The 27669-nt window shown below is 44.1% G+C and overlaps 3 protein-coding genes across 8 annotated transcripts in view; all 3 read right to left on the minus strand.

The window, feature by feature from the left end:
- Positions 1-4555, minus strand: part of LOC135514781 (putative adenosylhomocysteinase 3) — a 54839-nt gene extending 50284 nt beyond the window's left edge. For 2 of the 4 annotated variants that reach the window (XM_064938377.1, XM_064938376.1), the window contains exon 1: positions 4021-4539. In XM_064938377.1, the coding sequence (XP_064794449.1) occupies positions 4021-4458 (438 nt within the window). In that variant the 5' untranslated portion in view covers positions 4459-4539. Of the gene's footprint in view, positions 1-4020 lie in introns of all 4 variants that reach the window. The other 2 variants (XM_064938378.1, XM_064938379.1) reach the window with 2 other exon arrangements.
- An 883-nt stretch (positions 4556-5438) lies between these two features.
- Positions 5439-11351, minus strand: LOC135514783 (transmembrane protein 209-like). 2 transcript variants are annotated; one of them, XM_064938382.1, is made up of 15 exons: positions 11295-11351; positions 10301-10422; positions 10111-10169; positions 9838-9969; positions 9465-9682; positions 9035-9227; positions 8434-8609; positions 8242-8313; positions 8043-8139; positions 7825-7950; positions 7522-7619; positions 7312-7426; positions 7128-7228; positions 6930-7003; positions 5439-6531 (listed from the first exon to the last, which is right to left on the minus strand). In XM_064938382.1, the coding sequence occupies exons 2-15, from the start codon at positions 10414-10416 to the stop codon at positions 6477-6479; spliced, it is 1632 nt and encodes a 543-aa protein (XP_064794454.1). In that variant the 5' UTR covers positions 10417-10422; positions 11295-11351; the 3' UTR covers positions 5439-6476. The 2 variants fall into 2 exon arrangements, with proteins under 2 accessions (XP_064794454.1, XP_064794456.1); XM_064938384.1 differs by having other exon boundaries at positions 10301-10396; positions 11295-11345.
- An 829-nt stretch (positions 11352-12180) lies between these two features.
- Positions 12181-27407, minus strand: LOC135514782 (PR domain zinc finger protein 4-like). 2 transcript variants are annotated; one of them, XM_064938380.1, is made up of 11 exons: positions 27367-27407; positions 26605-26661; positions 26371-26486; positions 21986-22174; positions 21103-21837; positions 20730-20879; positions 18389-18507; positions 18158-18243; positions 17506-18056; positions 12806-12974; positions 12181-12538 (listed from the first exon to the last, which is right to left on the minus strand). In XM_064938380.1, the coding sequence occupies exons 3-11, from the start codon at positions 26483-26485 to the stop codon at positions 12181-12183; spliced, it is 2472 nt and encodes an 823-aa protein (XP_064794452.1). In that variant the 5' UTR covers position 26486; positions 26605-26661; positions 27367-27407. The 2 variants fall into 2 exon arrangements, with proteins under 2 accessions (XP_064794452.1, XP_064794453.1); XM_064938381.1 differs by lacking the exon at positions 26605-26661 and having other exon boundaries at positions 27367-27398.
- Positions 27408-27669: the final 262 nt, after the last annotated feature.

Raw genomic sequence — 27669 nt, forward strand, 5'->3', positions numbered from 1 at the left:
CAGTCTTAGCCACACATGGCGCCGAAAGCTGAAACCTACCGCTGCTAATCCGTTCTTCCTGGCAGGGGCAGCGTATATTTCCCTGCTCCTTCCAGAAACATCATGATAGGTTGGCAGAGTCCGTGGGGGGGGGGGGGTACGCGAATCACTCAGCCGGTCCGAAGGCTAACATCTGCCCACCTAGAGTGGGAGGCAAGCTGCTTAATCCCCCATGTGGTGACATGGTAAGGCATGGATTAGAACCAGCCGTCCATGCCACATACCATCAGCTCTACTGCTGCTCTCCCATCTCACTGCCCTTTCTGCACTGAGGGATTCAACAGACGCAGCCTATATAACCAAATATAACAGCACACACATGCATTCAGCCTATAAATAGGCCTAAAACTTTGCATGCACGTTCCTGCTCCAATGCATGGCTACTTAGATGATTGCACGTTCCTGCTCCAATGCATGGCTACTTAGATGATTGTGAAGCGAGAGGACACAAAACAAGTTCATTTGCCGGTACAAATATGTTTTCCCCTTCCGAAAATGATTTTGATGTTCAAGATGCAGTCGAAGTAGCTCACCTCATGTATAAAACAGAATTCGGAATCTGTGCCATGGCGGATGGCACTAAATATTCACATAAAGGGTATTGCCGGTGGTCCCTTTAAGGACAGGTCACCACAACGAGCCAGATGCCATGCCGCAGCAGCCTCCTCTCCCAGCTGCTCGTAGGGTTCCTGGTCCTGCTGTTCGTATCGGACACAGAAGGCTGATGGACCATCTGTCATAAGCCAGTCCACTTTACCTCCCTCTCTCGCTGTGTGACTGCTATTTTCCAGTCCTGTGTTCATATAGTCACTGGCTTGGTGGCAGAATAGTGGGAGGGTGTTTTGTCAGATCTGTTACCTATTTGGGGACAAGGAATTACAGTCGTATGAAAAAAGTTTGGGCACCCCTCGAGGCTGCATAATAAATTTACTCTGTCGTCGCAGAAGATGATCACAATGGCATGCCATTCATTTTCTAATAAAAGCTGAGTACTGGGGTATTGTCCAGACAAAGATTTTTAGTGTAGCAATATTAAGTTGTATGAAATTAAATCAGATGTGAAAAATAGGCTATGCAAAAATGTGGGCACCCTTGTCATTCTGTTGATTTGAATACCTGTAACTACTTAGCACTGATTAATTGGAATACACAATTGGTTTGGTGAGCTCATTAAGCCTTGAACTGCATAGACAAGTGCAACCAATCATGAGAAAAGGTATTTAAGGTGGCCAATTGCAAGTTGATGTTCTCTTTGATTCTCCTCTGAAGAGTGGCAACACGGGGGCCTCAAAACAACTCTCAAATGACCTGAAAACAAATATTGTTCAACATTCTGGTTCAGAGGAAGGCTACAAAAAGCTAATCGCAGGGATTTAAGCTGTCAGTGCCCACTGTGAGGAGCATAGTGAAGAAATGGAAGACCACAGGCACAGTTCTTGTTAAGGCCAGAAGTGGCAGGCCAAGTAAAATATCAGAGGGGCAAAGGTGAAGGATGGTGAGAACGGTCAAAAACAGCCCACAGACCACCTCCAAAGACCTACAACATCATCCTGCTGGAGATGGTGTCACTGTGCATCGTTCAACAATTCAGCGCACTTTGCACAAGGAGAAGCTGTATGGGAGAGTGATGCAGAAGAAGCCTTTTCTGAACATACGTCACAAACAGTCGCTTGAGGTATGCAAACGCACATTTGGACAAGCCAGCTTCATTTTGGAATAAGGTGCTGTGGACTGATGAAACAAAGATTGAGTTATCTGGTCATAACAAGGGACGTTATGCAAAAGAACACAGCGTTCCAAGAAAAACACTTGCTACCCACAGTAAAGTTTGGTGGGGGTTCCATCATGCTGTGGGGCTGTGTGGCAAGTGCCGGTACTGGGAATCTTGTTAAAGTTTAGGGTCGCATGGATTCCACTCACTATCAGCAGATTCTTGGGAATAATGTTGAAGAATCAGTCAAAGTTACACCGGGGCTGGATATTTCAACAAGACAACGACCCAAACCACTGCTCAAAATCTACCCGGGCATTTACGCAGAGGAACAAGTACAATGATCTGGAATGGCCATCCCAGTCCCCAGACCTGAATATCATTGAGAATCTGTGGGATGATTTGAAGTGGGCTGTCGATGCTCGGCAACCATCAAACCTAACTGGAGATGTTTTGTAAGGAGGAATGGACCAAAATACCTTCATCCAGAATCCAGACACTCATTAGAGGCTATGGGAAGCATCTTGAGGATGTTATTTTAGCAAAAGGAGGCAATACTAAATATTGATGTTATTTTTCTATTGGGGTGCCCAAATTTATGCACCCATCTAATTCTGTTTTGATGCATATTGCACATTTTCTGTTAATCCAATGAACCTCATTTCACTGAAATATTAGTGTTCATCAGTTATTTGATAGATCAAAATGAAATTGCTAATCCAAACACCCAATTATTTATAAATGGAAATCATCAGGGGTACCCAAACTTTTTCATATGACTGTACATCATTGCTATAAACCAATCTATGCTTTACGGAGGTTCTGCACAAACTTGGACACAAAAGTATGCATATGCTGTAATGTTATATACCCAGTTATGACCCTACTTTATATCCTGAAGAGAACACATCATTTAAATTGCCACCTGCACATGAACTGCCTTACACAAGATTGATTTGAACACCTTTGATTAATAGCTTTATGACAGTGAAGCACGGGCCATAAATCCTAAACAACCATTTATGGTGAGACTTCTTAGGCCTCGTCGACACCAATCTTTTCAAGGAACTACTTATCAGAGAAGTTCTACTTTTCCTTGAACCTTGATCCCCATTATTCTCTTCAGATCAGAACTTTCCATGAGGCTGACGAGATAAGATTAATTGACGAGTGAGCTGAGAGCTTTGCCAACCCTGTCCTGAGGGAGAGGTGTTGATACAGAACACACACAGGCCTAAATCTTCTGGTGATGTATAGCCACAGGAGAGCCTAGCAGAGTAAGCCTGAATGATGGAAACTCCTTTAAGTAGTCTGTGATCTATTGCCAGGCTGAACGAGACAAGAAATAGGTGACAAAGGAGTGACAGACCCGTCAGAGGAGTCTGCTACTGTTGTGGTGAGGTTAAACTGGAGTGGTGGCAAAATAGGCATTGATAAAGTGATGTAGCCTAGCTTACCCACCAGAACGCGGCTTCCTTCCTGATCACACACCACTGCTGTGCTCTACTGCTGAGAACCCCATGCAAATTCAGATCTCACAACAGCATTTAAAAATCACTTCTTCCAACAGTATTGGTTGAATGCATTTGACTACCTTGACCACGATTTGACTAATGCTATTTTAGTTGTATTGTCATGGTCGTAAATGTGTCTCAAATGTCCATGAGCTACAATAGGGTTACACAAACCAACATTTTGATGAACATGTGTGGACATCACATTATTACGTTGTCAGGACAAAATTGTGACATGGGCGTGAAGTGAGACTTGAAACGCGTTAACAAAACCATCACCAGGTAGAATGCAGATGCCATTAAAGTTCAATCTGGACCAGGTACTTCGTTCACAGCTTCATTGCAAGTTCAGCTACACGTAGTTGTCCCAACATCGGCATCTCACAGCGCCACGACAGCGCATCGTTAACGTTAAATTATAGTTAGTGGGTAAGTTTAGACAGCAATTTGTTAGGGTCTGCGGCTGCGCCCATGAACACAATATCCTTTAAAATATGATATAACTAACGTTGCCGTTACTTGCTGATAAGATTTTATTTAAAAAAACGACTTGTCTGACTCGCGAACAAGACTAGTCAAGGTAACAGCAAAAGTGCTTTTTATTGCTCGCTTAAAGCACCAGCCATCGTCACACAATGCCAGGTTTCTAGCTTGCTGGCTAGCTAGTTAGCATTGCAAACAAAACACAAACCTCGCATGTGCCTGAAGCAGAATACCATAATAAAATACCAACATCCCGTTTACGTTCGCCCTCACCTTTTTCAATCTTGGGGCCTCTGCCACCGTACCGTCGCGATTTACGAAAGCTTCTCCACCGTTTTGTTGGGGATCTGTCCGTTTCATCGCGGACGCCTGCGGCATCTTAGTGTTCGGGGTGAGAAAACCAGGACTCGTGTCCCCGGTTTTTATCATCGGCTCCATCGTTGGGGTTGTAGCCGAAGTAGCTTTTGGTTCGTTTTCAACCATCCCTTTGTCATCTGCCTTTGGTGTCAGAGGCGATTCGGGTGTTAATTCTTTGCCGGGGACGTCTTTTAATTCGACCTCGGCCATTTTCGCTGCCAAAACCTGGACTGACATCGCTGCTATATCGCGAAGTCCTTTTCCCAACACATAACAAGGCGACGGATTGCGAGCGGCGAAGTACTGGTTAAAAGCAAGGCATTGTGGTCTTCGTCGTTTAAGAGTCTCAAACATTTAGTGGTAATATTAAAATGATCAATGCCAGACAAGCACTAATGATACTATCAAAATAAAAAATAAAAGAAATAGACTAGCTACATAAATTACTTTAACCCCGAGCCTTCTCAAATAATTTGACAGAAAACACTACAGAACTACATCTCCCAGTAAGTATTACATTTTCAAATGCATTATGGTAGATTACGTTTGTATTTAACGGTAACTATACAGTGCAGTACTTCAAAACAGTTACTCATGTGAGGGATGACATTTTACATTTGATTCAAGTATTGTATCCAAACCACATTGACGACATCTGAAAAAACAACAGTATGATCATTCATAAAGACATTTGAAGATGTCTCACGTGTAGTCCTCTAAGCAAGAATACAAATTAAACGCACCAGTGACAAAATGTTATTTTAATGTATTTAACCTTTATTTTAACCATTTACAATGATGCTGTATTCTGATATGAACGCAATGCAAATGTTTGTAAATTGAAGCATTTCAAGTTCTGCATCGCATTGCACAATGCCATCTGAAAAATATTAATATTTCATTAGTGGAAAACTTGGAAATGGTCGCTTACATCCTTTCATTTGACAACCCCCTCTGCACATCTGTATATAACCATATTGCTAATTTAATGTGTGGTTTATAATTCTTTAACTTTCGTTTATTTTGTGAATATTTTCTTAACTGCATTATTGGTTAATGCTTACAAGCACGCGTTTCACGGTTACGTGTTACAACGGTAACACCTGGTGTGTTCGGCGCATGAGACATATACAATTTGATTTGACATTTCATGAGGTCAATCTAGAGAAAATGGGTTTTGGGAGCAAATAAATACTGCCACCATGGGGTGGGTTCTGGTAATGTAATGTAGAGCTCTTGCACCTAAATCTAGTCACATTGATAACAGAGTAAGGACTAAAGAGTAACTCTAATAAAAATATATGGAAACAAATATGTTTTCAACCACAGACAGATTAACTCAATCAATTGTTTATTTCCATGTCTCAATTGAAAACCACATCAGAATACTCAATGCAAATTTGATTGAATGAGGGGGGTTGGAGTGCATTGGAGTTGCCCCATGAGTCCATACAAGTCCATGCAGCCTGTTACCATCTTTGAATTAGCTTCTATTTTATCAAAATAAATGACACTCACAACCCATCATAAAAAGACACCTCTTTGACCACTATACATCATAATTCTCCAAGTAAAGTCTTTGGTAATAAAAATAACAGCAATTTACTTGGAACCTTCCATAATATTGAAATTCTAAAAGGCATACCATGTACATGGCTTTGTATCTATCAAGCATTTGAACCGTGGAACAAACGTCTAGTTAGAATAGATATAATATGCATGCCAATGCAAGTAACTGCAGCCCTGGTAAACAAAGCCATGCATTCGTACGCAGGTAACTTTCTACCACTCCAAACCCTGTCATTTAACAAAAAATGAAGAACTCAAGCATACTAGCTGCAATATTCAAGCTCTCTCAAACAATTCGTACAAAAAGAAAAACTCACTGACATACATTCAAGCCAGGAGGGTTCAACCCAATGGTATACTATTTACAAAGACACTATCCTGATCCATTCAAATAACATATTTCAAATAAAGCAAGTAAATTGTGGATGTCTCGGGTTAAAATACAGTACTGTTGTTTTTGATGCAACTTAATATCAAACTAAGTCATGGTCTTTGTAATAATTTGATTTAAAAAATGTCACAAATGACAATAGCTACTTTCAAGTGAAAAATGTGGTCTGCTGTTTCTCAGAAAAAATGACTCAAACAAATGTACAACAAAATGTTACTCTCATAAGTGCTTCCTTATGAACCTAGATCTGAGTACAGTTATGGTAACTAACATCTACAGAATATTGTTGTTATCAGAAGCTACGATGTATTGTTTCACAAACAAACCTTGAGGTGACAAAATATTTGAGGAAGTATCTGCCATCTAACATCCTCTGTGACACTGTGAAATGCTCAAGGAGGGAGAGACTGCATCAGTCCCCAAATATCCACAGGATGTTCACACCTGAAAGGCCCAGATTTACTCTCCTGTAAAAAGACAGACGAGTACAACTTATGTGCAATTAAAACACAAATGTTTTACATAGAGATTGATTGCCAATGTGGTCTTGACAAGTTTACTTTATTAAAGTGGCATATTATCACAAAGAGCTGATTACAGTGCCCATCTGGAGTCAGTGATGGCACCCTGGCCTGGGAAGTTTAGATGCAGATTTTTTATTTTATTTCACTTGTCAAGTCAGTTTACAATTACGGCCTAGGAACAGTTGGTTAACTGCCTTGTTCAGGGGCAGAACGACATATTTTTACCGTGTCAGCTCGGGGATTCGATCTAGCAACCTTTCGGTTACTGGCCCAACGCTCTAACCACTAGGCTACCTGCCGCCCCATGTTAGTTATACAGTGGAATAATTGGGAGTACTCACCCCAGCATCCCAGACTCCTTGGTTTTGATGACAAAGAGGAACATGAGAACTGTGTGGAACAGGTTGTTCCTTCCCTGGGAGCACAATCAGAGGAGACTCGAATGAATGGAGCACGTGATTTTTGACAGATACATCTCACTCACCGAGGCATGTCCAAAAAGGCCATCGGGTCAAAAGAGGCAGAGATTTGGTTCTTACCTTGGGCAGGCTGTAGACATGGCCCTGGTAGATAAGTTGGTAGTGCGGGGGATTTGTGCTACTTTGGTGAACGCAGAAGAGGTTTTCATTCGCCACGTCTACTTAAGAAACAAGAACAGGGTATCAGTAAAGAATAGGAGAAGAACGATGTCCATTCTGTGTGTGTTGTGCCGCTCGGCCTTACCAGGTTTGTCTGGCGTCTGGGTGAAGTGCTGCGAGGTGAAGGTCTTTCCGTCGGGGTACTTGGGGTGAGGCGGGAGTCGGGAGTCCAGGTATGTGCACAGCACATGCATGAGGATCTAATAGAGAAAACACAACACGTATTTGAAATTCAACCATGTAGTAGATGACTACTTTTTTTTGGTCGAGACTAGGGGTGATGCATGAGACTCACAGCACAGTCGGAAGGAAGGTCTGTGTCCCACTTCCTGGCTTTGAGATCCCCGCCCCTGTTCCAGCGGAAAGAACTCATGCAGCCACTATGGGCCAGCTCTGACAAGGGGAAACAAACAGTGTCAATGATATGTCAATCTCTGCTTTCATCAAGTCTTCTGACCTTGGACTCAAATCTCTCTAGAATCTTAGCTGCTTTGGCTCTAATGTATTGGACCCTCAGTTGTGGACACGTATAGTATATGACAGGAATGTAGCACAGTCAATAAGCAAGGAGTCAAAACATAACCTCTCATAGGCCTACCTTTGATCCTCTCCACTAGATACTCTTGGTTAGGGGTGATATCCAGGTACTGCACAATAGCAGGCATAGTGGGGATGACTGAAGCCTTCAAAACAGCAGCCTGTTTTAGACTGGCTATACTGGCTTCTGTTGAATAGGGCGACAGACTGGGTAAGTATAACTGGGTCGGCGTAAACTACATTTCCCATTTTGCCCCATTGCATATGGGCAGTAAATACCTCCAATCTGGAGCTCAGAGCAGCCCATTCTCCTTAGCTGGCCATTTACTGAGTCCATCTCCTTCACAAGTGGCACTAGAATGGTGTCATTTATCCACTGAAAGAAAGAAACTGCACGCGTATCAACCACTTTTTCCAACTAAATTTCAGATTTTACCAGAGCTTCAATGTTACTTCTAAGCTTGTTATATTGTCTTACATTTCTGAGCTTGGCCGTCCAGCTGTCTATGCTGTCCACCACGAGACGACTGGTTGTGATTCTGGCCCAAACCTGCAGAACAAAAAGAACGGTTACAGGAGAATGTGTATTCATGCTTGGAAAACCAAATCCCCTCTGGTATAATAAAGAATAGTTATTTTATTGATGAATCGATTGATCGATCCCTCGAACCTCCTCTGCAGCCTGTTTGGAGCCCAGGTCTGTCTCGTCCTTGCTGGCCGAGGGGGCCTGGGAACGGCAGGCCGGCTGGTACTGGAACTTCCTCAGGCTCTGGGCGTAATCCCCCACCGAGCGGCTATAGTTCCAGAACGTTGGGCTGTGGGAGGGCGACACAGACTCTGGGCTCCCTGAGAAACAGTAAAAGGATGCATACAGGATATTACAATAATGCTCTTCACAGTTGAGACAAAAGCTCAGTTGGAGTTCATTATAATTTGTTATCCTTTTTTTTTCTTCTACTGTGTTATTGACTTGTTAATTGTTTACTCCATGTGTAACTCTGTTGTCTGTTCACACTGCTATGCTTTATCTTGGCCAGGTCGCAGTTGCAAATGAGAACTTGTTCTCAACAAGCCTACCTGGTTAAATAAAGGTGAGAAAAAAAAATCCTTTATTTAACCAAGAAAGTCACATTGGGATTGACAGCTCTTCATCAAGCGAGCCATGGTCAGTTTAATGTAATTTTTTTTTTATCTAGAAGAGTTGCACTAGTAGTACTGCATAGTGAAAATGGTAATAAGGCCAGGCCTAAGCTACATCGTCAGACTCTTACCTAACTGACTGCGGTGGCTCTTCTCCTCCTCAGTGCGGAGGAACCTGTCCAGGGTCTTCAGGGACTCCATGTAGTCCTCCTTGCCCCCGGGGGAGTTGAACACGGAGGGAGAGGTACGATAGCGTGCCCTCAGGCTGGTGCCATCCACTGGGCCGATGCTGCTGGGGTAGGATGAGGGGGGGCTGAAGTTCAACTGAAATCAACAGAAAGCTGTTACAAATGGGAAAGCATTATCTCCCTGACCTCATGCCAGTAGATTTCAGACATGACAAGGAAAACCAAAAAGTGATAGCCACAACACAGGAAACGTGAAAGGATAATGGTAGCCAAATAGTGCCTTGGTTACAGTACCAGATTAATTGACAGACACCCAACACAAATGCATCAGATTGATAGCTAGATAATAAAGAGCATTGCGAGTCTGACAGACCTTCCCAAATGCCAGGGAGGGGGAGTAGTGTCCCCCGCTGCCCGGGCTGCTCAATAGGGGGCTGTAGCCGGGAACACAGCTGGGGGAGAACTTGGGGCTGGTGCTGGCCGGCCTGGAGGGACTGAGGCTGAGCACACTCTGACCCTGGAGGGGTGACGACTGAGCCGGGGCTTGAGCCTCCTGCTTTTCTTGCTTCAGCGGGGGTGATGCCTGGATACCTGAGTAGAGATGAAGACCAACATAGTATTCATTGATTTGGGCAGTTTAAAAAGACAAACGTACAAGAGGGATAGACTACATTTGGGGTTCATAGAATATACATCAAACCATGTACAACACCGTCACCTTAACCACTCTGCAGCCAATGACTCACTTGAGTTTCTGAGACCAAGAAGACGGTGCTGTTCAGGGGTAACAGCAATGGTAGAAGGGGCCATGGTGTACTTGAAGTACTTCCAGAAGTCAAACAGGGCGTTAAGGCTGAAGACTGAGGCGAAGGCCAGCTCTGTGGCAAAGGAAAAGGAAGGAGAGATAATATGAATGACAAGTTATTGCTCATCTGTAACCAGTGTGCATCAGTGCCACACCTGGGAATTCCCTCCCAAAACAATGTTTAACTTCTTTCCACAGCAACCAGAGCACTCACCTATGTACCATATAGGCCAGTAAGAGATGCTGAAGTACAGGCTCAGCAGTTTCCCTGACCTGAGAGGACAATACACATATTACTGTGAGAGGCATTGGCACCACTTGCTTCCAGAGGTTCGAGGGATCGATCAATCTGCAACAGGCTACTAATCATGCGAGTCAGTCGTTGACAAGAAAACACAACCTACATCTCTGTGTAGATCATGCCAGCGAGCGATACATTGAGGACTGCCCAGGCGAGGACCACCTGGCGCGCCTGCTCCTCCCTCCTCATCCTCATCGTCCTGTCGATGAGAGTAGACATGCCCTCCTGTTACATCGGAGACATGCCCACATAGCGTTATCACACTGTTGGCTGCTTCATTCAGACAGAAGGGTTAACTAGTTTCTAAATAAACCAGTGTGTCTGACACTCGACATTCCCACCCCACCTTTTCCCTTTTCTTGCACTGAGCTGCAATGGGGTCGGAAACGCAATCATGGTTAGTTTCATTAAGACACCGTGGCGCCGGCACAAGATATGGGTCGGAAAACTTACCTCAATGCAGGGATAGGATATGCCACTGTTCACCAAATTGGACCTTTATCCACACTGCTCCACCGAGAAGATTGAAATACTATTTTCGTCCTCAGGCTAGTTGGCAGTAGCCATTATGGAATGGCACATGTTGAACAACAAAGGGAGCTAATTGCCTGACACTACAATTCCAAAATGGCCTCGATCGATTGCTGCTGCTAGCTGGCATGTAGCCAATAAAACGAGCAGTGGTTCAATCTTAATGTATCATTGTGGGTAATAGTAAAAATTTGGAGTACAGTGTCACTGGCATATCCCAGCCCTTCATCAAGGTACGTTTTCCGACCAATATCTCAAGCCGGCTCCAAGGTGTCTTAATGTAACCATGAATGCTTTCCGACCCCAGTGCAGCTCAGTGTAAACAAGCATAACGTTAGGGTCAGTATCTTCTGGCAACCAGTTGGCTGGCTGGCTGGCTGGCTGGCTGGCTAGCATAGCATAGCATGCGAACGTCAGCAGTTAGTTAATAAATAAAAACACTGAATCACTGGCAAAGTATGACTTTTGTTTTTTTACCAACTTGTTTAACTTATTTTTACTTAGTCATTCATACCACCAATAAGTGTAATTGAATACAGCTAAATATAAGTAAATTTCATACATACCCGTTAGCTCCAACGGCGCTGCACAAAGTTTGTATTTCAACCGGAAGTGTAATGTCCTAGAGCAGTCTAACTACTTCCGTTCTGTACACCCGCCCCTTTTCAAAACATGCCAGAGATGTGGATTGGGTAATACCTTGTTACAGATGATGTGGAATGTAATTTTTCGTTACATTATCACAATCGATAAGGAATTCAGACGTTTTACATCATTCATATATTTGTACATACATACATTCAACCAGCAGCAGAGCCAGCATCTAGCGAGCCGTCAGCATCCTGAAACTCAAACTCAGTATCTATTACATAAATAGATGACCACTGTTAAAACAAATAACTATTGTGTGTTAAAAGGCCATGGCTTTTGAGTTAAAACATAACTTTTTCTAGGATGATTATTGCCTGGCTACCCAGCCACATCACTCCAGCCAAATGGCACACCAGCTAACGTTTGTTCTCTATGATGAGTCTGAATTTGCTTTCCTCCCCGACTCTTTAAGAATGCAAACACATTTTGATTGGCCCCAGTGACCAATGGGTTGGGCCAAAGCCAGCCTACATGAATCACCTCACGGTCGGCACAAACGACTTCATGGATGGCAGTTTCATACTGATGTATAGAGCGATGATAGAGCAGCGGGAAAACAATTCATGATTAGCTGTTAGGCAAGGGAAATGTACCTGAAGAAATAAAACATGAAGCCTTAGCACATACAATACCTCTACATCAAAATCTGGGTTATCCTTGTTTGATTGTGCCCAATGTTAAACTGATATTTGAAAATAAATCTGAACCTGACACAACAAATTAGATTTTGGCAAGACAAACTAACAGTTAAAAATAAGTAAATAAATTAGCATTTCTTGTAATGGCACATTGAGGTCACAGTCAATTGTGTGGGGACAATGGTTTCTCAGAATCATATCCCTCTAACCCACAGTCTTCTCTGCTATCTGGATCTATCAGTCTCTCGACTTCCTCTCCTTCCTCTTCATCGTCATCATCATCATCTTCTTCATCATCATCATCATCCTCTTCCTCCCCCTCCTCTTCCTGGGCCCCTCGGTCAGTCTTGGGGCCTTTGCAGATCTTGAGGTGTCTGGTGAGGTGGTATTTGGTGAGGAAGCCCTTCTCACACTTCTCACAGATGTAGTCCCGGCGGCCCTCATGGGAGTTCATGTGCTTCTTCAGGTGGTTGGTCCTCAAGAAATGTTTGTCACACTTGGGGCAGTGGATCTGACGCTCTCTGTGCATTGGGAATGATGATGGCAGAGGGGTGGAGAAAAGAGTACAGAGGGAGAGAAGGGGAAATGGTGATAAAAACAGAGGAAAATAGACTGGTGGTAATCCAGACACTCGATAAAATGTGTTTACCAATATGTCTTATGTCCAGGAGTTTTCCCTGGCCATGTGACCCGGGCAGAGACTTTGGGCCCTGGTTACAGGCTATTGACTGGAACCAATACTTTTCCCATACCACTCATGTCAATAGCTTGCTTAAGTTTAAACTTACTGTGTATGTGTGAACATGTGCTGCTTGAGGTCCTGCTTCCTGATGAACATCCGGTCACACAGGTCACACTTGAAGTTCTTGGCCCCCGTGTGAATCACCATGTGAGACGCCATGTGGGCCTTCTGAGTGAACGACTTCTCACACACATTACACCTGTAGTTCTTCTGACCTGTGGGAGCACCTGAGGTTAGACTGAGTAAAACCTATACGAGAAGCATATGTAGACCATATAATCACCTTATACAGTACCAGTCAAGTTGGGACAGACCTACTCATTCAAGGGTTTTTCTTTGTTTTTACTATTTTCTACATTGTATAATAATAGTGAATACATCAAAACTATGAAATAGCACATATGGAATCGTGTAGTAACCAAAAAAAGTGTTAAAACAAATCTAAATGTATTTTATATTTGAGATTCTTAAAAGCAGCCAGGCCTTGCCTTGATGACAGCTTTGCACACTCTTGGCACTCTCTCAACTAGATTTGATTTTACTTCACCTTTATTTAACCAGGTAGGCAGTTGAGTACAAGTTCTCATTTACAATTGCGACCTGGCCAAGATAAAACAAAGAAGTTCGACACAAACAACAACACAGAGTCACACATAGAATAAACAAACATACAGTCAATAACACAATAGAAAAGTCTATAAACAGTGTGTGCAAATGAGGTAAGATGAGGGAGGTAAGGCAATAAATAGGCCATAGTGGCAAAATAATTGCAATTTAGCAATTAAACACTGGAGTGATAGATGTGCAGAAGATGAATATGCAGGTAGAGATACTGGGGTGCAAAGGAGCAAAAAATAACAGTATGGGGATGAGGTAGTTGGATGGGCTATTTACAGATGGGCTATGCACAGGTGCAGTGATCTGTGACCTGCTCTGACAGCTGGTGCTTAAAGTTAGAGAGGGAGAAATTAGTCTCCAGCTTCAGTGATTTTTGCAATTCGTTCCAGTCATTGGCAGCAGAGAACTGGAGGGAACGGCGGTCAAAGGAGGAATTGGCTTTGGGGATGACCAGTGAGATATACCTGCTGGAGCGCGTGCTACAGGTGGGTGCTGCTATGGTGACCAGTGAGCTGAGATAAGGCAGGGCTTTACCTTGCAAAGACTTACAGATGACCTGGATGGCCAGTGGGTTTGGCGACGAATATGAAGCGAGGGTCAGCCAACGAGAGCATACAGGCCACAGTGGTGGGTAGTATATGGGGCTTTGGTGACTAAATTTTATTTCACCTTTATTTAACCAGGTAGGCAAGTTGAGAACAAGTTCTCATTTACAATTGCGACCTGGCTAAGATAAAGCAAAGCAGTTCGACACATACAACGACACAGAGTTACACATGGAGTAAAACAAACATACAGTCAATAATACAGTATAAACAAGTCTATATACAATGTGAGCAAATGAGGTGAGATAAGGGAGGTAAAGGCAAAAGAAGGCCAAGGTGGCAAAGTAAATACAATATAGCAAGTAAAACACTGGAATGGTAGATTTGCAGTGGAAGAATGTGCAAAGTAGAAATAAAAATAATGGGGTGCAAAGGAGCAAAATAAATAAATAAATACAGTAGGGAAAGCGGTAGTTGTTTGGGCTAAATTATAGGTGGGCTATGTACAGGTGCAGTAATCTGTGAGCTGCTCTGACAGTTGGTGCTTAAAGCTAGTGAGGGAGATAAGTGTTTCCAGTTTCAGTGCTTTTCGTAGTTCGTTCCAGTCATTGGCAGCAGATAACTGGAAGGAGAGGCGGCCAAAGAAAGAATTGGTTTTGGGGGTGACCAGAGAGATATACCTGCTGGAGCGTGTGCTACAGGTGGGTGATGCTATGGTGACCAGCGAGCTGAGATAAGGGGGGTTAACTTTACCTAGCAGGGTCTTGTAGATGACATGGAGCCAGTGGGTTTGGCGACGAGTATGAAGCGAGGCCCAGCCAACGAGAGCGTACAGGTCGCAATGGTGGGTAGTATATGGGGCTTTGGTGACAAAACAGATGGCACTGTGATAGACTGCATCCAATTTGTTGAGTAGGGTATTGGAGGCTATTTTGTAAATGACATCGCCGAAGTCGAGGATTGGTAGGATGGTCAGTTTTACAAGGGTATGTTTGGCAGCATGAGTGAAGGATGCTTTGTTGCGAAATAGGAAGCCAATTCTAGATTTAACTTTGGATTGGAGATGTTTGATGTGGGTCTGGAAGGAGAGTTTACAGTCTAACCAGACACCTAGGTATTTGTAGTTGTCCACGTATTCTAAGTCAGAGCCGTCTAGAGTAGTGATGTTGGACAGGTGGGCAGGTGCTGGCAGAGATTGGTTGAAGAGCATGCATTTAGTTTTACTTGTATTTAAGAGCAATTGGAGGCCATGGAAGGAGAGTTGTATGGCATTGAAGCTTGCCTGGAGGGTTGTTAACACAGTGTCCAAAGAAGGGCCAGAAGTATACAGAATGGTGTTGTCTGCGTAGAGGTGGATCAGAGACTCACCAGCAGCAAGAGCGACATCATTGATGTATACAGAGAAGAGAGTCGGTCCAAGAATTGAACACTGTGGCACCCCCATTGAGACTGCCAGATGTCCAGGCAGCAGACCCTCCGATTTGACACACTGAACTCTATCAGAGAAGGAGTTGGTGAACCAGGCGAGGCAATCATTTGAGAAACCAAGGCTGTCGAGTCTGCCGATGAGGATGTGGTGAGACAGAGTCGAAAGCCTTGGCCAGATCAATGAATACGGCTGCACAGTAATGTTTCTTATCGATGGCGGTTAAGATATCGTTTAGGACCTTGAGCGTGGCTAAGGTGCACCCATGACCAGCTCTGAAACCAGATTGCATAGCAGAGAAGGTATGGTGAGATTCAAAATGGTCGGTAATCTGTTTGTTGACTTGGCTTTCGAAGACCTTAGAAAGGCAGGGTAGGATAGGTCTGTAGCAGTTTGGGTCAAGAGTGTCCCCCCTTTGAAGAGGGGGATGACCGCAGCTGCTTTCCAATCTTTGGGGATCTCAGACGATACGAAAGAGGTTGAACAGGCTAGTAATAGGGGTTGTAACAATTGCAGCGGATAATTTTAGAAAGAGAGGGTCCAGATTGTCTAGCCCGGCTGATTTGTAGGGGTCCAGATTTTGCAGCTTTTCAGAACATCGGCTATATGGATTTGGGTGAAGGAGAATTGGGGGAAGCTTGGGCAAATTGCTGTGGGGGATGCAGGGCTGTTGACCTGGGTAGGGGTAGCCAGGTGGAAAGCATGGCCAGCCGTAGATTCATGAGGTAGTCACCTGGAATGCATTTCAATTAACAGTTAAAAATTAATTTGTGAAATTTCTTTCCTTCTTAATGCGTTTGAGCCAATCAGTTGTGTTGTGACAAGGTAAGGGTGGTATACAGAATATAGCCCTATTTGGTAAAATGCCAAGTCCATATCATGGCAAGAACAGCTCAAATAAGCAAAGAAAAACGACATTCCACCATTACTTTAAGACACGAAGGTCAGTCAATGACGAAAATTTCAAAAGGTTTCTTCAAGTGTAGTCGCAAAAACCATCAAGCGCTATGTTGAAACTGGCTCTCATGAGGACCGCCACAGGAAAGGAAGACCCAGGGTTACCTCTCCTGCAGATAAATAAATGCTTCACAAAGTTCAAGTAACAGACACATCTCAACAACTGTTTAGAGGGGACTGAGTGAATCAGGGATTCATGGTTGAATTTCTGAAAAGTTTATTAAAAGGACACTGATAAGAAGAGACTTGCTTGGGCCAAGAAACAAGAGCAATGAACATAAAACTGGTGGAATTCTGTCCTTTGGTCTGATGAGTCCAAATTTGAGATTTTTGGTTCCAACCGCCGTGTCTTTGTGAGACGCAGAGTAGGTGAACAGATGAGCTCGGCATGTGTGGTTCCCACCATGAAGCATGAAAGAGGTGGTGTAATGGTGTGGGGGTGCTTTGCCGGTGACACTGTGTGATTTATTTAGAATTCAAGGCACACTTAACCAGCATGGCTACCACAGCATTCTGTAGCGATACGCCATCCCATCTGGTTTGCGCTTAGTGGGACTATCACTATCATTTCTCAACAGGACAATTACCCAACACACTTCCAGGCTGTGTAAGGGCTATTTGACCAAGGAGAGTGATGGTGCAGCATCAGATAACCTAGCCTCCACAATCACCCGACCTCAACCCAATTGAGATGGTTTGGGATGATTTGGTTCTCAGAGTGAAGGAAAAGCAGCCAACAAGTACTCAGCATATGTGGGAACTCCTTCAAGACTGTTGGAAATGCATTCCAGGTGAAGCTGGTTGAGAGAATGCCAAGAGTGTGCAAAGCTGTCATCAAGGCAAAGGCTGGCTACTTTGAAGAATCGAAAATAGAAAATATATTTTGATTTGTTTAACACTTCTTTGGTTACAACATAATTCCACATATGTTATTTCATAGTTGATGTCTTCACTATTATTCTACAATGTAGAAAATAGTTAAAGTAAAGAAAAACACTTGAATGAGTAGGTGTCCAAACTTTTGACTGGTATTGTATACAGTAGAACCATCATGCGTTTTAAAACGCCTTCAATAATATCGTAACTCATTTAGAAACACCCGAGACTGACACAGAAAATGCTCAGCTGCTATGTTGAGAGATCCCATGTCAATGTGTATGTGTGCACGTGTGAGTTTAGGCCACGCCACTCATCCCCTACCTGTGTGTATCTTGAGGTGCATCCTCAGGTTGCTCGGATCACTGAAGGCCTTGCTGCAGTATTCACACTTGTGCGGCTTCATCCCCACGTGTCCCATGAAGTGCACGTTGAGCTTAGTGGACGTGGTGAACGCCCGCGAGCACATACTGCACTTGTACTTCCTCTCAAGCAAGTGTCTGTGTGTGTTGGAGCCAGAGTTGTTAGTGTTATGAGAGAGGCTGCTGTTGTGGGAGTGGCAGGCCCAGGGGGATGAGGAGGAGATGGAGGTACCGCTGGGCAGCTTGCCCTCCTGGTGGTGGTCCTGGCTGGGGCTGTGGGAATGGCCGTGGTTGTTGTGGCTGCTCAGGTGGGACTTGAGCTCGGCGAAGGACTGGCACTCTTTGCCGCACTGGCACACCTGGCCCTCTGGGACCTGAGGGACCCCCATCTGCCTGCAGTAGTCCCTGGTGTAGTAGAAGAGCAGCTCCTGGTCTGGGAGGATCTCAGTGGACGTGCAGAAGAACAGCTTCCCGTTGTCGGGGTAGGCCACCAGGTTCTGCTCCTCTCTGGTCCTGCTCACAGAGATACCACATATCTGAGTGGCAGCCATTATGGAACAAAAATAATAACACTGAGCCAAATGCATGAGACTGCTTCACTAAGTGATAATTACCTTGCCTTGCGGACAAACATCATCCAGTTGCATTCATTCTCATCTGTGGTCACGATACAGAACTCCAGTACGTTGTTGTGGAACATCTGAAAAACACCGCCATCTACTGGTCAGAATGGTGTCTCCCTTCATCCACATAATTGACATAGCATTTCATTGACTCACATGCAATTCCACGATAAGGTCATCTGAAATCTAAATGAGGAGATGTGGATGGTGTAAGCCACTGACCTTCCATATCTGAGGGGTGTCCTTGTCTGGCCAGTCTTGCAGGTCTACGTTGCTACAGTGCTGACCCACCATGGGTCCAAAGCAGGTCCTGGGAGGTATGATGTCCCGAGCAAACACTCCTTAGAGAGAGACACACACACACACACCCATATAGAGATATTAATGACGGGCGAACAAGATGTAAGTTGTTTTTGAATGGGCAATTCCACAGTAACGGAATAGAGTAACGCTGAGACTCAGAGTAGAGTAGAGCACAGTACAGTAGAGTTCAATACAGAGTTCAGTAAAGTATAGTAAAGTTCAGTACATTAGTGTACTCAAATCTAGTGTTCATTGAACTATACTTTCCTGTACTGTAAACTACTGAACTATACATTCCTGTACTGTACTCTACTGAACTATACTTTCCTGTACTGTACTCTACTGAACTATGCTTTCCTGTACTGTACACTACTGAACTATACTTTCCTGTACTGTACTCTACTGAACTATACTTTCCTGTACTGTACACTACTGAACTATACTTTCCTGTACTGTACTCTACTGAACTATACTTTCCTGTACTGTACACTACTACTTTCCTGTACTGTACACTACTGAACTATACTTTCCTGTACTGTACACTACTGAACTATACTTTTCCTGTACTGTACACTACTGAACTATACTTTCCTGTACTGTACTCTACTGAACTATACTTTCCTGTACTGAACTATACTTTCCTGTACTGTACACTACTGAACTATACTTTCCTGTAAAACTACTGAACTATACATTCCTGTACTGTACTACTGAACTATACATTCCTGTACTGTACTCTACTGAACTATACTTTCCTGTACTGTACACTACTGAACTATACATTCCTGTACTGTACTCTACTGAACTATACTTTCCTGTACTGTACTCTACTGAACTATACTTTCCTGTACTGTACACTACTGAACTATACTTTCCTGTACTGTACACTACTGAACTATACTTTCCTGTACTGTACACTACTGAACTATACTTTCCTGTACTGTACACTACTGAACTATACTTTCCTGTACTGTACTCTACTGAACTATACTTTCCTGTACTGTACACTACTGAACTATACTTTCCTGTACTGTACTCTACTACTGAACTATACTTTCCTGTACTGTACTGTCCAATCTTGTGAACCCAACTGTGGTTTGTGACTACCATGATTTCCCATTGTAGCCAATTCAATTGCAGAAATGACCGATTTGGTAATTGTGTTTTAATCAATGAATCATTCCTAAACAAAATATCAGTAAAAACACTAACTAATTGATATGCTTACGATTTTCATGGTCATCCCTCCTCATTGGGGAGAGAAATGAGAACATATCGCAAGAGAGACAGGGTTTTGGAAACGTAATGTCAAGCCACAAAATGTTTTTTAAACATAAAGAAGGCAGAGAAAAGTCTCCAAAACCAAATATAAGTGTTGACATTAGTTGGGTCTTCATCATTATTGTGTTTTTATCTATTTCTTAAGACTTTTTCCTGGTAGAGGTTTTCTAAGACCTACTTTCCATCTGTTTGACTAGAAATCAAAGCCTTTGCTTATTCAACCATTTTAGGAGGGAACATGGTTGAAAAATGTAGATATGCATTAATGTAAAATATATATATATATTGACTCTTGGCTTTCATTTGAAACCCAATTTTAAATGCTTCTATGAACTTCACGTTGGTGCTTATGGGTCCTTTTACATGGAAATGTCCAAATCAATATACACTGAGCGTACAAAACATTAAGAACACCTGCTCTTTCCATGACATAAACAGGCCAGGTGACTCTAGGTGAAAGCTATGATCCCTTATTGACACCACTTGTTAAATCCACGTCAACCAGTGTGGATGAAGAGGGTGAGACAGGTTAACGAAGGAGTTTAAAGCCTTGAGACATGGATTGTGTATGTGTGCCATTCCGAGGGTGAATAGGCAATATAAAAGATGTCTGCCTTTGAACAGGGTATGCCAGGCGCACCAGTTTGTGTCTACAACGGCAACGCTACTGGGTTTTTCACGCTCAACAGTTTAACGTATGAAGAATGGTCCACCACACAAAGGACATCAAGCCAACTTGAAACAACTGTGGGAAGCGTTGGAGTCAACAAGGGCCAGCATCCCTGAGGAACACCTGACACCTTGTAGACTCCATGCCCCGATAAATTGAGGCTGTTCTAATCACTCCATATTAGGAAGGTGATCTCAATGATTTGTACACTCAATGAATAAGCAATCAAATTGAAAGGACACATGAAAACAGATGGAGAGAAGCAGGACATTGGAAGCGAACTTGCATCTTCCACAGCGGTTTCCATACCAAAAGGCTCATCAGCTACAGAGATGCGGAGGCAGAGCGGGCGAGGAAGTGACAGTCGCGCTCTGCTCTGGATGGGCGTGTCTGGGATAAAGGTGACTGGGCCGTGCTCTGGGCAGTCGGAGGGATACGAGCGCTCACACAGCGTACACCCTGTTCACAAACGCAACATAACAACAAGTTAAGAAAGATATACAGATCAGAAGTTCAAAGACTTCCAATGGATGACAAGAACAGAACAGTAAGCTGGGAGAGCTTTATACATTACCAAGCTCAGATTTTCCTTACAGACCAAAAATGAGCCACCGTGCCCAGCAATAACTCAGCGCAAGTAAACACAAAACCAAAATGTCTGCCATTCTTCCCTCTTACTCACAGATGGTGAAGGCAGTGACCATATTCTCCTTGTTGGAAGTGGAGTCCTCCAGCTGCAGGGTGGAGTTGACCAGCAACAGGCTGTTCTCTGGCCCCATGGACACCTCTGCCGTGATGGGGGACACGTTCACCGGCTCTAGGCCCATGCCCGAATGACCATGGAGGGACACAGGCTCCAGCTGGGACTGGGTGAGCACCACACTCACCACCCCAGAGTTCAGCTCCCCTGAGCTGTGTAAAGACTCCCCCAGACCGCCTCCCCCTGAGTTCCCCACCCGGCCCCCGAGGTGCTCTGGCTCCATCCCCACAGGAAGCTCCAGGCCAGGCCCGTGCAGGGGCATCACGCCCCCAGAGGACTCAACTCTTCCCAGGCCCTCGTGGTTCTGGCCCCTCCCTCCCAGCTGCTGTTGGTTCTCAGCCCCCACCACCCCCTCCATGTTGGCCAGGTCCTCTCCCATCCTGTCTGGGGACATGGGGCTGCTGACCCGGGACTCCATGTTCAGCCCTGTGGAGTCCAGCTGCACCTCGTGGCCCCCACCCTGGTGGAGGTCTCCCTGGCCACTGACCTGACGGGAGTCCAGGGACACCAGGCCCTGTTCCAGAGGGCCTCCAGGGCCACTGTAAGGGTCCAGCCCTGAGGGGTTCTGGCTGGACACAGAGAGAGTCCCGTCCATGTTCAGACTGCTGGGGTGAATGTACTGAGGGGGAGGCCGGTCTGCCAGGTAAGACAGGATACCTTGATAGAGAGAAAGAGAAATCATATCCAATCCATGTACATATAGACCAGCAAACGTGTCATGGTGTAATGTCATGAATCCTTAAGATATCCATGAGAGATACGATGGAGATGACAGACCGTGGTGAAGAGAAGTGCTCAGGCCTACCTGGCAGTATGTGTCTGAAGTAGCTACTCTCCAGGTGTGGGTAGGGGGGGGGAGGTAACGAGTAGTTCCTCTCTGGAAGGCCACACATGACCCCCCGGTCACCAAGAGGACCCATTGGCAGCATGAGCGACAGAGCAGAGGGCAGAGACCCAAGAGAGGGCCCCAGGCTGGGTATAGCCACAGACATGCCTGAAGTAAAGGGGGACAAAACGAATGTATCGACCATTGTATCAACAACTATAATTGGCATAAATATGTAAACAAATTAAGATAATAATAATAATGTAGTTTCACCAGATAAGAGAATGAATGTGTTTTACCTGGGTGTAGTTTTCATTACATTTCATTACATTTCGATGGGGGTTTGATTTGTCTTATCTTAGCAATTTCTTCTTAGCTAGCTACATAGCCGTATTAACGACCCAGATGACTGGCAACATCCACTGTCCACTAGCAGGAAACTATTACACTCAACTGAACGACTTAACTGGTCCAGTTGTCCCAACTTTGGGCAGTTTAGAGGTTCATGTTATCTTAATTTACATTCTAGCCAGCTATTTGTCGTCCTAACGTAGAAATGCTGCAAGCCAACAGCTAGCCAACCTCTACCGAATTGAACTCCAACTACCCGGTCAACATTCCGCTGCTGGTAGTATCACATCTTTCATTTCACTTCATTAGAGAAAAAAAATCAGTAAAACGGTTTGATTTGTTTGATCGTGGTTGGATAGCTACATAGCAGTGTTTGTATCTAAGACAATTGTGAAATGTGTGCATTTTGCTGGCTGGAGAGGATGGACACAGATACCAATCATCAACGTGCTTCAGTCACATTCACCAAAACATGTAGTAAAATTACAATGCATACGTTTGTTTTGTTTGATAGAACATGTTACAGTCCCAAATCAGAGCCACTGTATCTAAGACCCTATTAACAAAGTAAGCAATATGTAATTTTTAGGTTAGGGCCAGCTATTGTTTCACATAACGTAGCTGCCAAATGTAACTTTTTAGGCACTGTAGTAATTATTCACATAAACATGACTTATAGATCTGTCACTCATTGAGCTACATAGCCGTCTTTGATCTAAGTCAATTGTTTAGCCTAGAATTTTCTAGGTTAGCTACATCGCAGCCAACCAGCTAGCCTACTCCAGCAGTACTGTACCATTTCATGGTTTAATTTTTTCAGTCTATAAGATTCTTCATTGCTAAACTAAATTAGCTTAACTTTCTGAACGATTCCCGCAGACTGCACCACTTCGTCATTGAATACCATTGCAATGTAGTTAGCTGGCTATCTGCTAGCATGTCAAGAATAGCGTTATCCCTGAAAATAACAATTTGACCTAAAAAAAAACGTTACGATCCCAATTTGAGCGTATAGCTCACGTTGACTGATTCAAAGACAATGCTGCATGTTGTAGTTCATGCAATATATAAAAATGGAGCATACAGTAAGTTAAAATTGTATGAAAACAAAAGCTAAAATACCAAAAGCCTTCCTCTTCGGGTCCATGACTTCCTGGCACTGACATGGCAACATGGATCACCACAGGATAACATCTGATCTGAGGTCATCCGCCCACGTGTTCTCGCATCACCCCGAGAGCTTCTGGTCAAAAGGTGGTGGCACCGGGATCCTCATCTCTCCCAAGTGGTCATTCTTTGTTCCCCTTACCCACGGACTAACAAAAAAGGTTTTTATCTTTGTAAATGTAACTTAAATTAAATTACTTGCCTCCTTTGAATTGGCTTTTGTTTGACAGTTATATCTCCCATTGGCCCCATCTTATCATTTCGCTGTCAAAAGTAAATCCCCAAATATTTTTCAATGAGCTTGATGCATGTCTCCTCATATACATAGCACACTGTAGTTTTGTCTTGGGAGAAAGGGTTACATATCTCATTCTCTCTGCCTCAGTTTTCCACACCCTCCTGGCATGATAACCAACAAAAACTAGAGATTGTCACAGACAGAGGGCAGGGGATGTGACAACTCATTTTCTAACATGGTTCTTCCACCTAACCTTCAATGCAAACATAAAGTCTCCGGACCATACCTTGAGATCCTTATCCCTCTCGCTCTCATCCAACACTTCCCACACTGCCCCTACTCGATGGTAAACCGTCCCAACCTTCGTCATGAACTTCTCTCCTCTTCCATCCTATCATCTCTTCCCTCTGCTCATACCTTCTCCAACCTTTCTCCTGAGTCTGCCTCCTCAACCCTCCTAATTCCCTTTCTGCATCCTTTGACTCTCTAGTCCCCTATCCTCCAGGCCGGCTCGGTTCTCCCCTCCCCATGGGTGGCTCGATGACTTTGCGAGCTTCACAGAACAGATAGGCAGCCTGAGAGGAAATGGATAAAATAGCCTATATGCGGACCTGCATCCTTCAACCCTAAATTACATTTTCCTCCTGCTGTCTCTGACTGCAAGAAGGGACTTTCTACCACTGCCAAATTCCAGGCCCATCTGGCCTCTAATCACCTAGAAGCTCATTACCACCTTCTCCCTCCCTCCTGAATCACCCCCCCTCCCCCCTCCTCCCTGTACTGTCAGATGATTCGCAACCATTTTGAAAAGAAGGTCCACAGGCACATCCGTGTCGTTTGCTATTCAAACGAACCAGCGTTCATGCTCAAAAGGAACTACCCTGTGCTCTGACCTCTTTCTCCCCTCTCTCTCCAGATGAAATCTCAGCTTCTTGTGACGGCCGTGCTGCCCAAAACCTTGCCCGCTGTGACCCTGTCCAGTGGTCTGGGATAGTTGACCATCTCCTGGGGACCAGCCCTGCGCCCGTGTCAAAGATGGCTACGAATCCCATCCGTCTTCAAGAACAGCGACAGAGTTGCACCCCTTCTGAAAAAACCTAAACTGATCCCTCCGATGTCAACAACTACAGACCAGTATCCTTGTTGAGGTTTGTTCCAAAAAATGACTGAAAGTTATATCCATGACCAGCTACTCCCACTATCATTCATTTCAATGAACGTGTTGATCCTTCTTTTGACAAAAATCAAGTCAGGCATTTTGACAACGAGCAGTCTCAACTGAGCCTGCTATCAGATGCTAATCACGGAAAAGTCCGCACTGCTAAAGCTAACTCCCAGGCCAGCTCTCATCAGACCTATCGGCTTGCCTTCGATACTGTGAACCATCAGATCCTCCTCTCCACCCAAATCTCCGAGTTGCATGGGCATCTCCGGGCGGCCCACGCTTATAGGATTGAACATATACAGTGACATCTCATCCTCCCAGGTGAAAAACGGTCACTAGAATACTGTGTGGGTCTATATTCGCTTTTGACACTGGTGTCAGGGCTTGTGTCTAGTGTCTCAGTCTCGAAAAGATGATTGGAGAGTCAGAAAATCAACCTATCATTGGGGTTGACAGACGAACACAATTAATCTTAACTATTTGACCTTCTGATGACCAGGATTGAAAGCAAGTGGATTTGCATGTCCTTTCAGCATATCAGTGGGAACGGATCACCCCTCAATGTGTTTGCCTTGGGAAGACCTGGAGCTGATGTATCCTCCCGGGGAAGGACTGCCTGTTTACATGACCTCTGACTAATCACGGTTAACATCTATCCACTTTATTATGTGTGGATGATCCCAGAATGCTAAGAACCTTTGGCGTGATGGACAACACCCTGTCCTCTCAACCAACATCATGGCGGTATTCCTGTAGGTTCATGCTCTACAACATCCAGAGTATCACCCTGTTAATACAAAGCGGCGCAGGTCCTTATCCAGGCACTTGTCATCTCCACATCTGGATTACTGCATATTATCTGTTGGCTGGGCTGCACAGGACTTTGCCATGCAAACCCAACAACTCATCCAGTTTTACTGTAATACATCTTGGTGACAACCATCCCAAGTATCTCTCACGTGACCCCCTCCTCCGTATATTTGGCTTCCAGAGAACTTCAAATCCGTGACCATGGTGCTGAGGGAGCTCTGAGGGGAACGTCATCTGAGGGTGCCATCCAGGCTCTGATCAGGCCCTACACCCAAGCTGTGGAATGCACATCCACCTCTGCCTGAGAGAAAGCCATCCCTACCATTTAGGAAGTTTACATTTCCCGCTCAAACCCAGGGAAAACTGTTATCGCTAATTCTTCTGGCCCCCCAATGGTGGAACAAACTCCCTCACGACGCCAGGACAGCGGAGTCAATCACCACCTTCCGGAACAACCTGAAAACAAATCCCAACAGGAATACAGGATAAGATAAGTGGGAATCCAGCAGAGTTAATGATTTAGATGCACCATTGTAAAGTGGCTGTTCCACTGGATGTCAGAAGGTGAATTCACCAATTTGTAAGTCGCTGACATCCTCAAAATGTAAATGTAAATAAGTGAATGTGTTTTACCTGGCGTAGTGATGGGGTTGTGTGTTGGGGAGGTGGGTAGACCCAGATGACTGGCACTCACAGCGGGCACACTTAACTGGTCCATCCCAACAGGGCTGAGGTTCATGTCATTCATTCTAGAGAGGAATCAAAAAAAAGTCTAAGGTGTTAGAAAACGCTGTGTAATATCCCATTTGAGGCGGACAAAAGAAAAACATTAAAATGTGTGGAAAGTCTATCACAGTGGTTGGATACCTGACTTCGGCAGTGTGTGCTCATCCAAGATAGTGTGAAATGTGTGCATTCTGCTGGCTGGAGAGGATGGACACAGATACCAATCATCAATTTGCTCAATTTGCATGTCACATTCACCAAAACATGTAGCAAAATATGACAATGCATAAGTTAGCTAGATATCTCTTTCATATAACATGTTACAGTCCCAAATCAGAGCCACTGCCCTGAGACCCTATTAACAAAGTAAGCAATATGTAACTTTTGGGGGACCTGACCAATTTCACATACAGTAGCTGCAAAATGTAACTTTTTGGGCGACCAGACCAAATTCACATGACATGACTTATAGACCTGTCACTCATTGAAAGCGAGTCAAACAGCAGAAAGTACAATATTTCAGGTTTAATTCATATATATTTCACAGCGATTTACATGGGAAAATTATTCTCTACACGATTCATTGTTTGTTTTGTCACAAACTTAAATTAGGCCAACTATTAGGTAAAGGCGGAACGATTCCCGCATATTGCACCTTTTCGCTACACATGAATACCATTGGTAATGTAGTTAGCTGGCTATCTAGCTAGCATGCTAAGAATAGCGTTAACGAGAATCAAGAGAAACTAACAATTTGACCGAAAAAAACGTTACGATCCCAATTTGAGCGTATAGCTCACGTTGACGATTCAAAGACAATGCTGCGATGTTGTATATTCATGCAATATATAAAAATGGAGCATACAGTAAGTTAAAATTGTATGAAAACAAAAGCTAAAATACCAAAAGGCTTCCTCTTCGGGTCCATGACAGCGTGACACACTGAGCATGCGCATGCAGGAAGCTGCGCTGCAGGATGAACATCTGATCTGAGGTCATTTGCCAAAGCCTCTCTGTTTTGTTTCTTATCACGGACCCTAACAAAAAAGGTTTTTAGGCTGCACAGGTCCACTTTGTAAATGTAACTTAAATTAAATTACTTGGATGCTTATTCGATATGCAAATTAGACTTGGCTTTTGTTTGACAGTTATATCTCCCATTGGCCCCACTATCCTTTCGCTGTCAAAAGTAAATCCCCAAATATT

The sequence above is a fragment of the Oncorhynchus masou genome, chromosome 26, assembly GCF_036934945.1.
Source record: "Oncorhynchus masou masou isolate Uvic2021 chromosome 26, UVic_Omas_1.1, whole genome shotgun sequence".
NCBI classification, from domain to species: Eukaryota; Metazoa; Chordata; class Actinopteri; order Salmoniformes; family Salmonidae; genus Oncorhynchus; species Oncorhynchus masou.

Bases quoted from the DNA above. Each gene is read 5' to 3' on its own strand.
- LOC135514782 (XM_064938380.1), bottom strand. From the start codon at position 26,485: ATGAATGACATGAACCTCAGCCCTGTTGGGATGGACCAGTTAAGTGTG. The intron at 18,057-18,157 runs GTAATTATCACT...CTCTGTGAGCAG, and splicing joins ATGTTTGTCCGCAAGGCAAG to GACCAGAGAGGAGCAGAACC. The intron at 12,975-17,505 runs GTAGGGGATGAG...GTGCTCCCACAG, and splicing joins GCACCTCAAGATACACACAG to GTCAGAAGAACTACAGGTGT.
- LOC135514783 (XM_064938382.1), bottom strand. From the start codon at position 10,416: ATGTCTACTCTCATCGACAGGACGATGAGGATGAGGAGGGAGGAGCAG. The intron at 9,228-9,464 runs GTCTGTCAGACT...TGTTGATTTCAG, and splicing joins CCTCCCTGGCATTTGGGAAG to TTGAACTTCAGCCCCCCCTC. The intron at 8,314-8,433 runs GTTCGAGGGATC...TTTGTTCTGCAG, and splicing joins CCAAACAGGCTGCAGAGGAG to GTTTGGGCCAGAATCACAAC.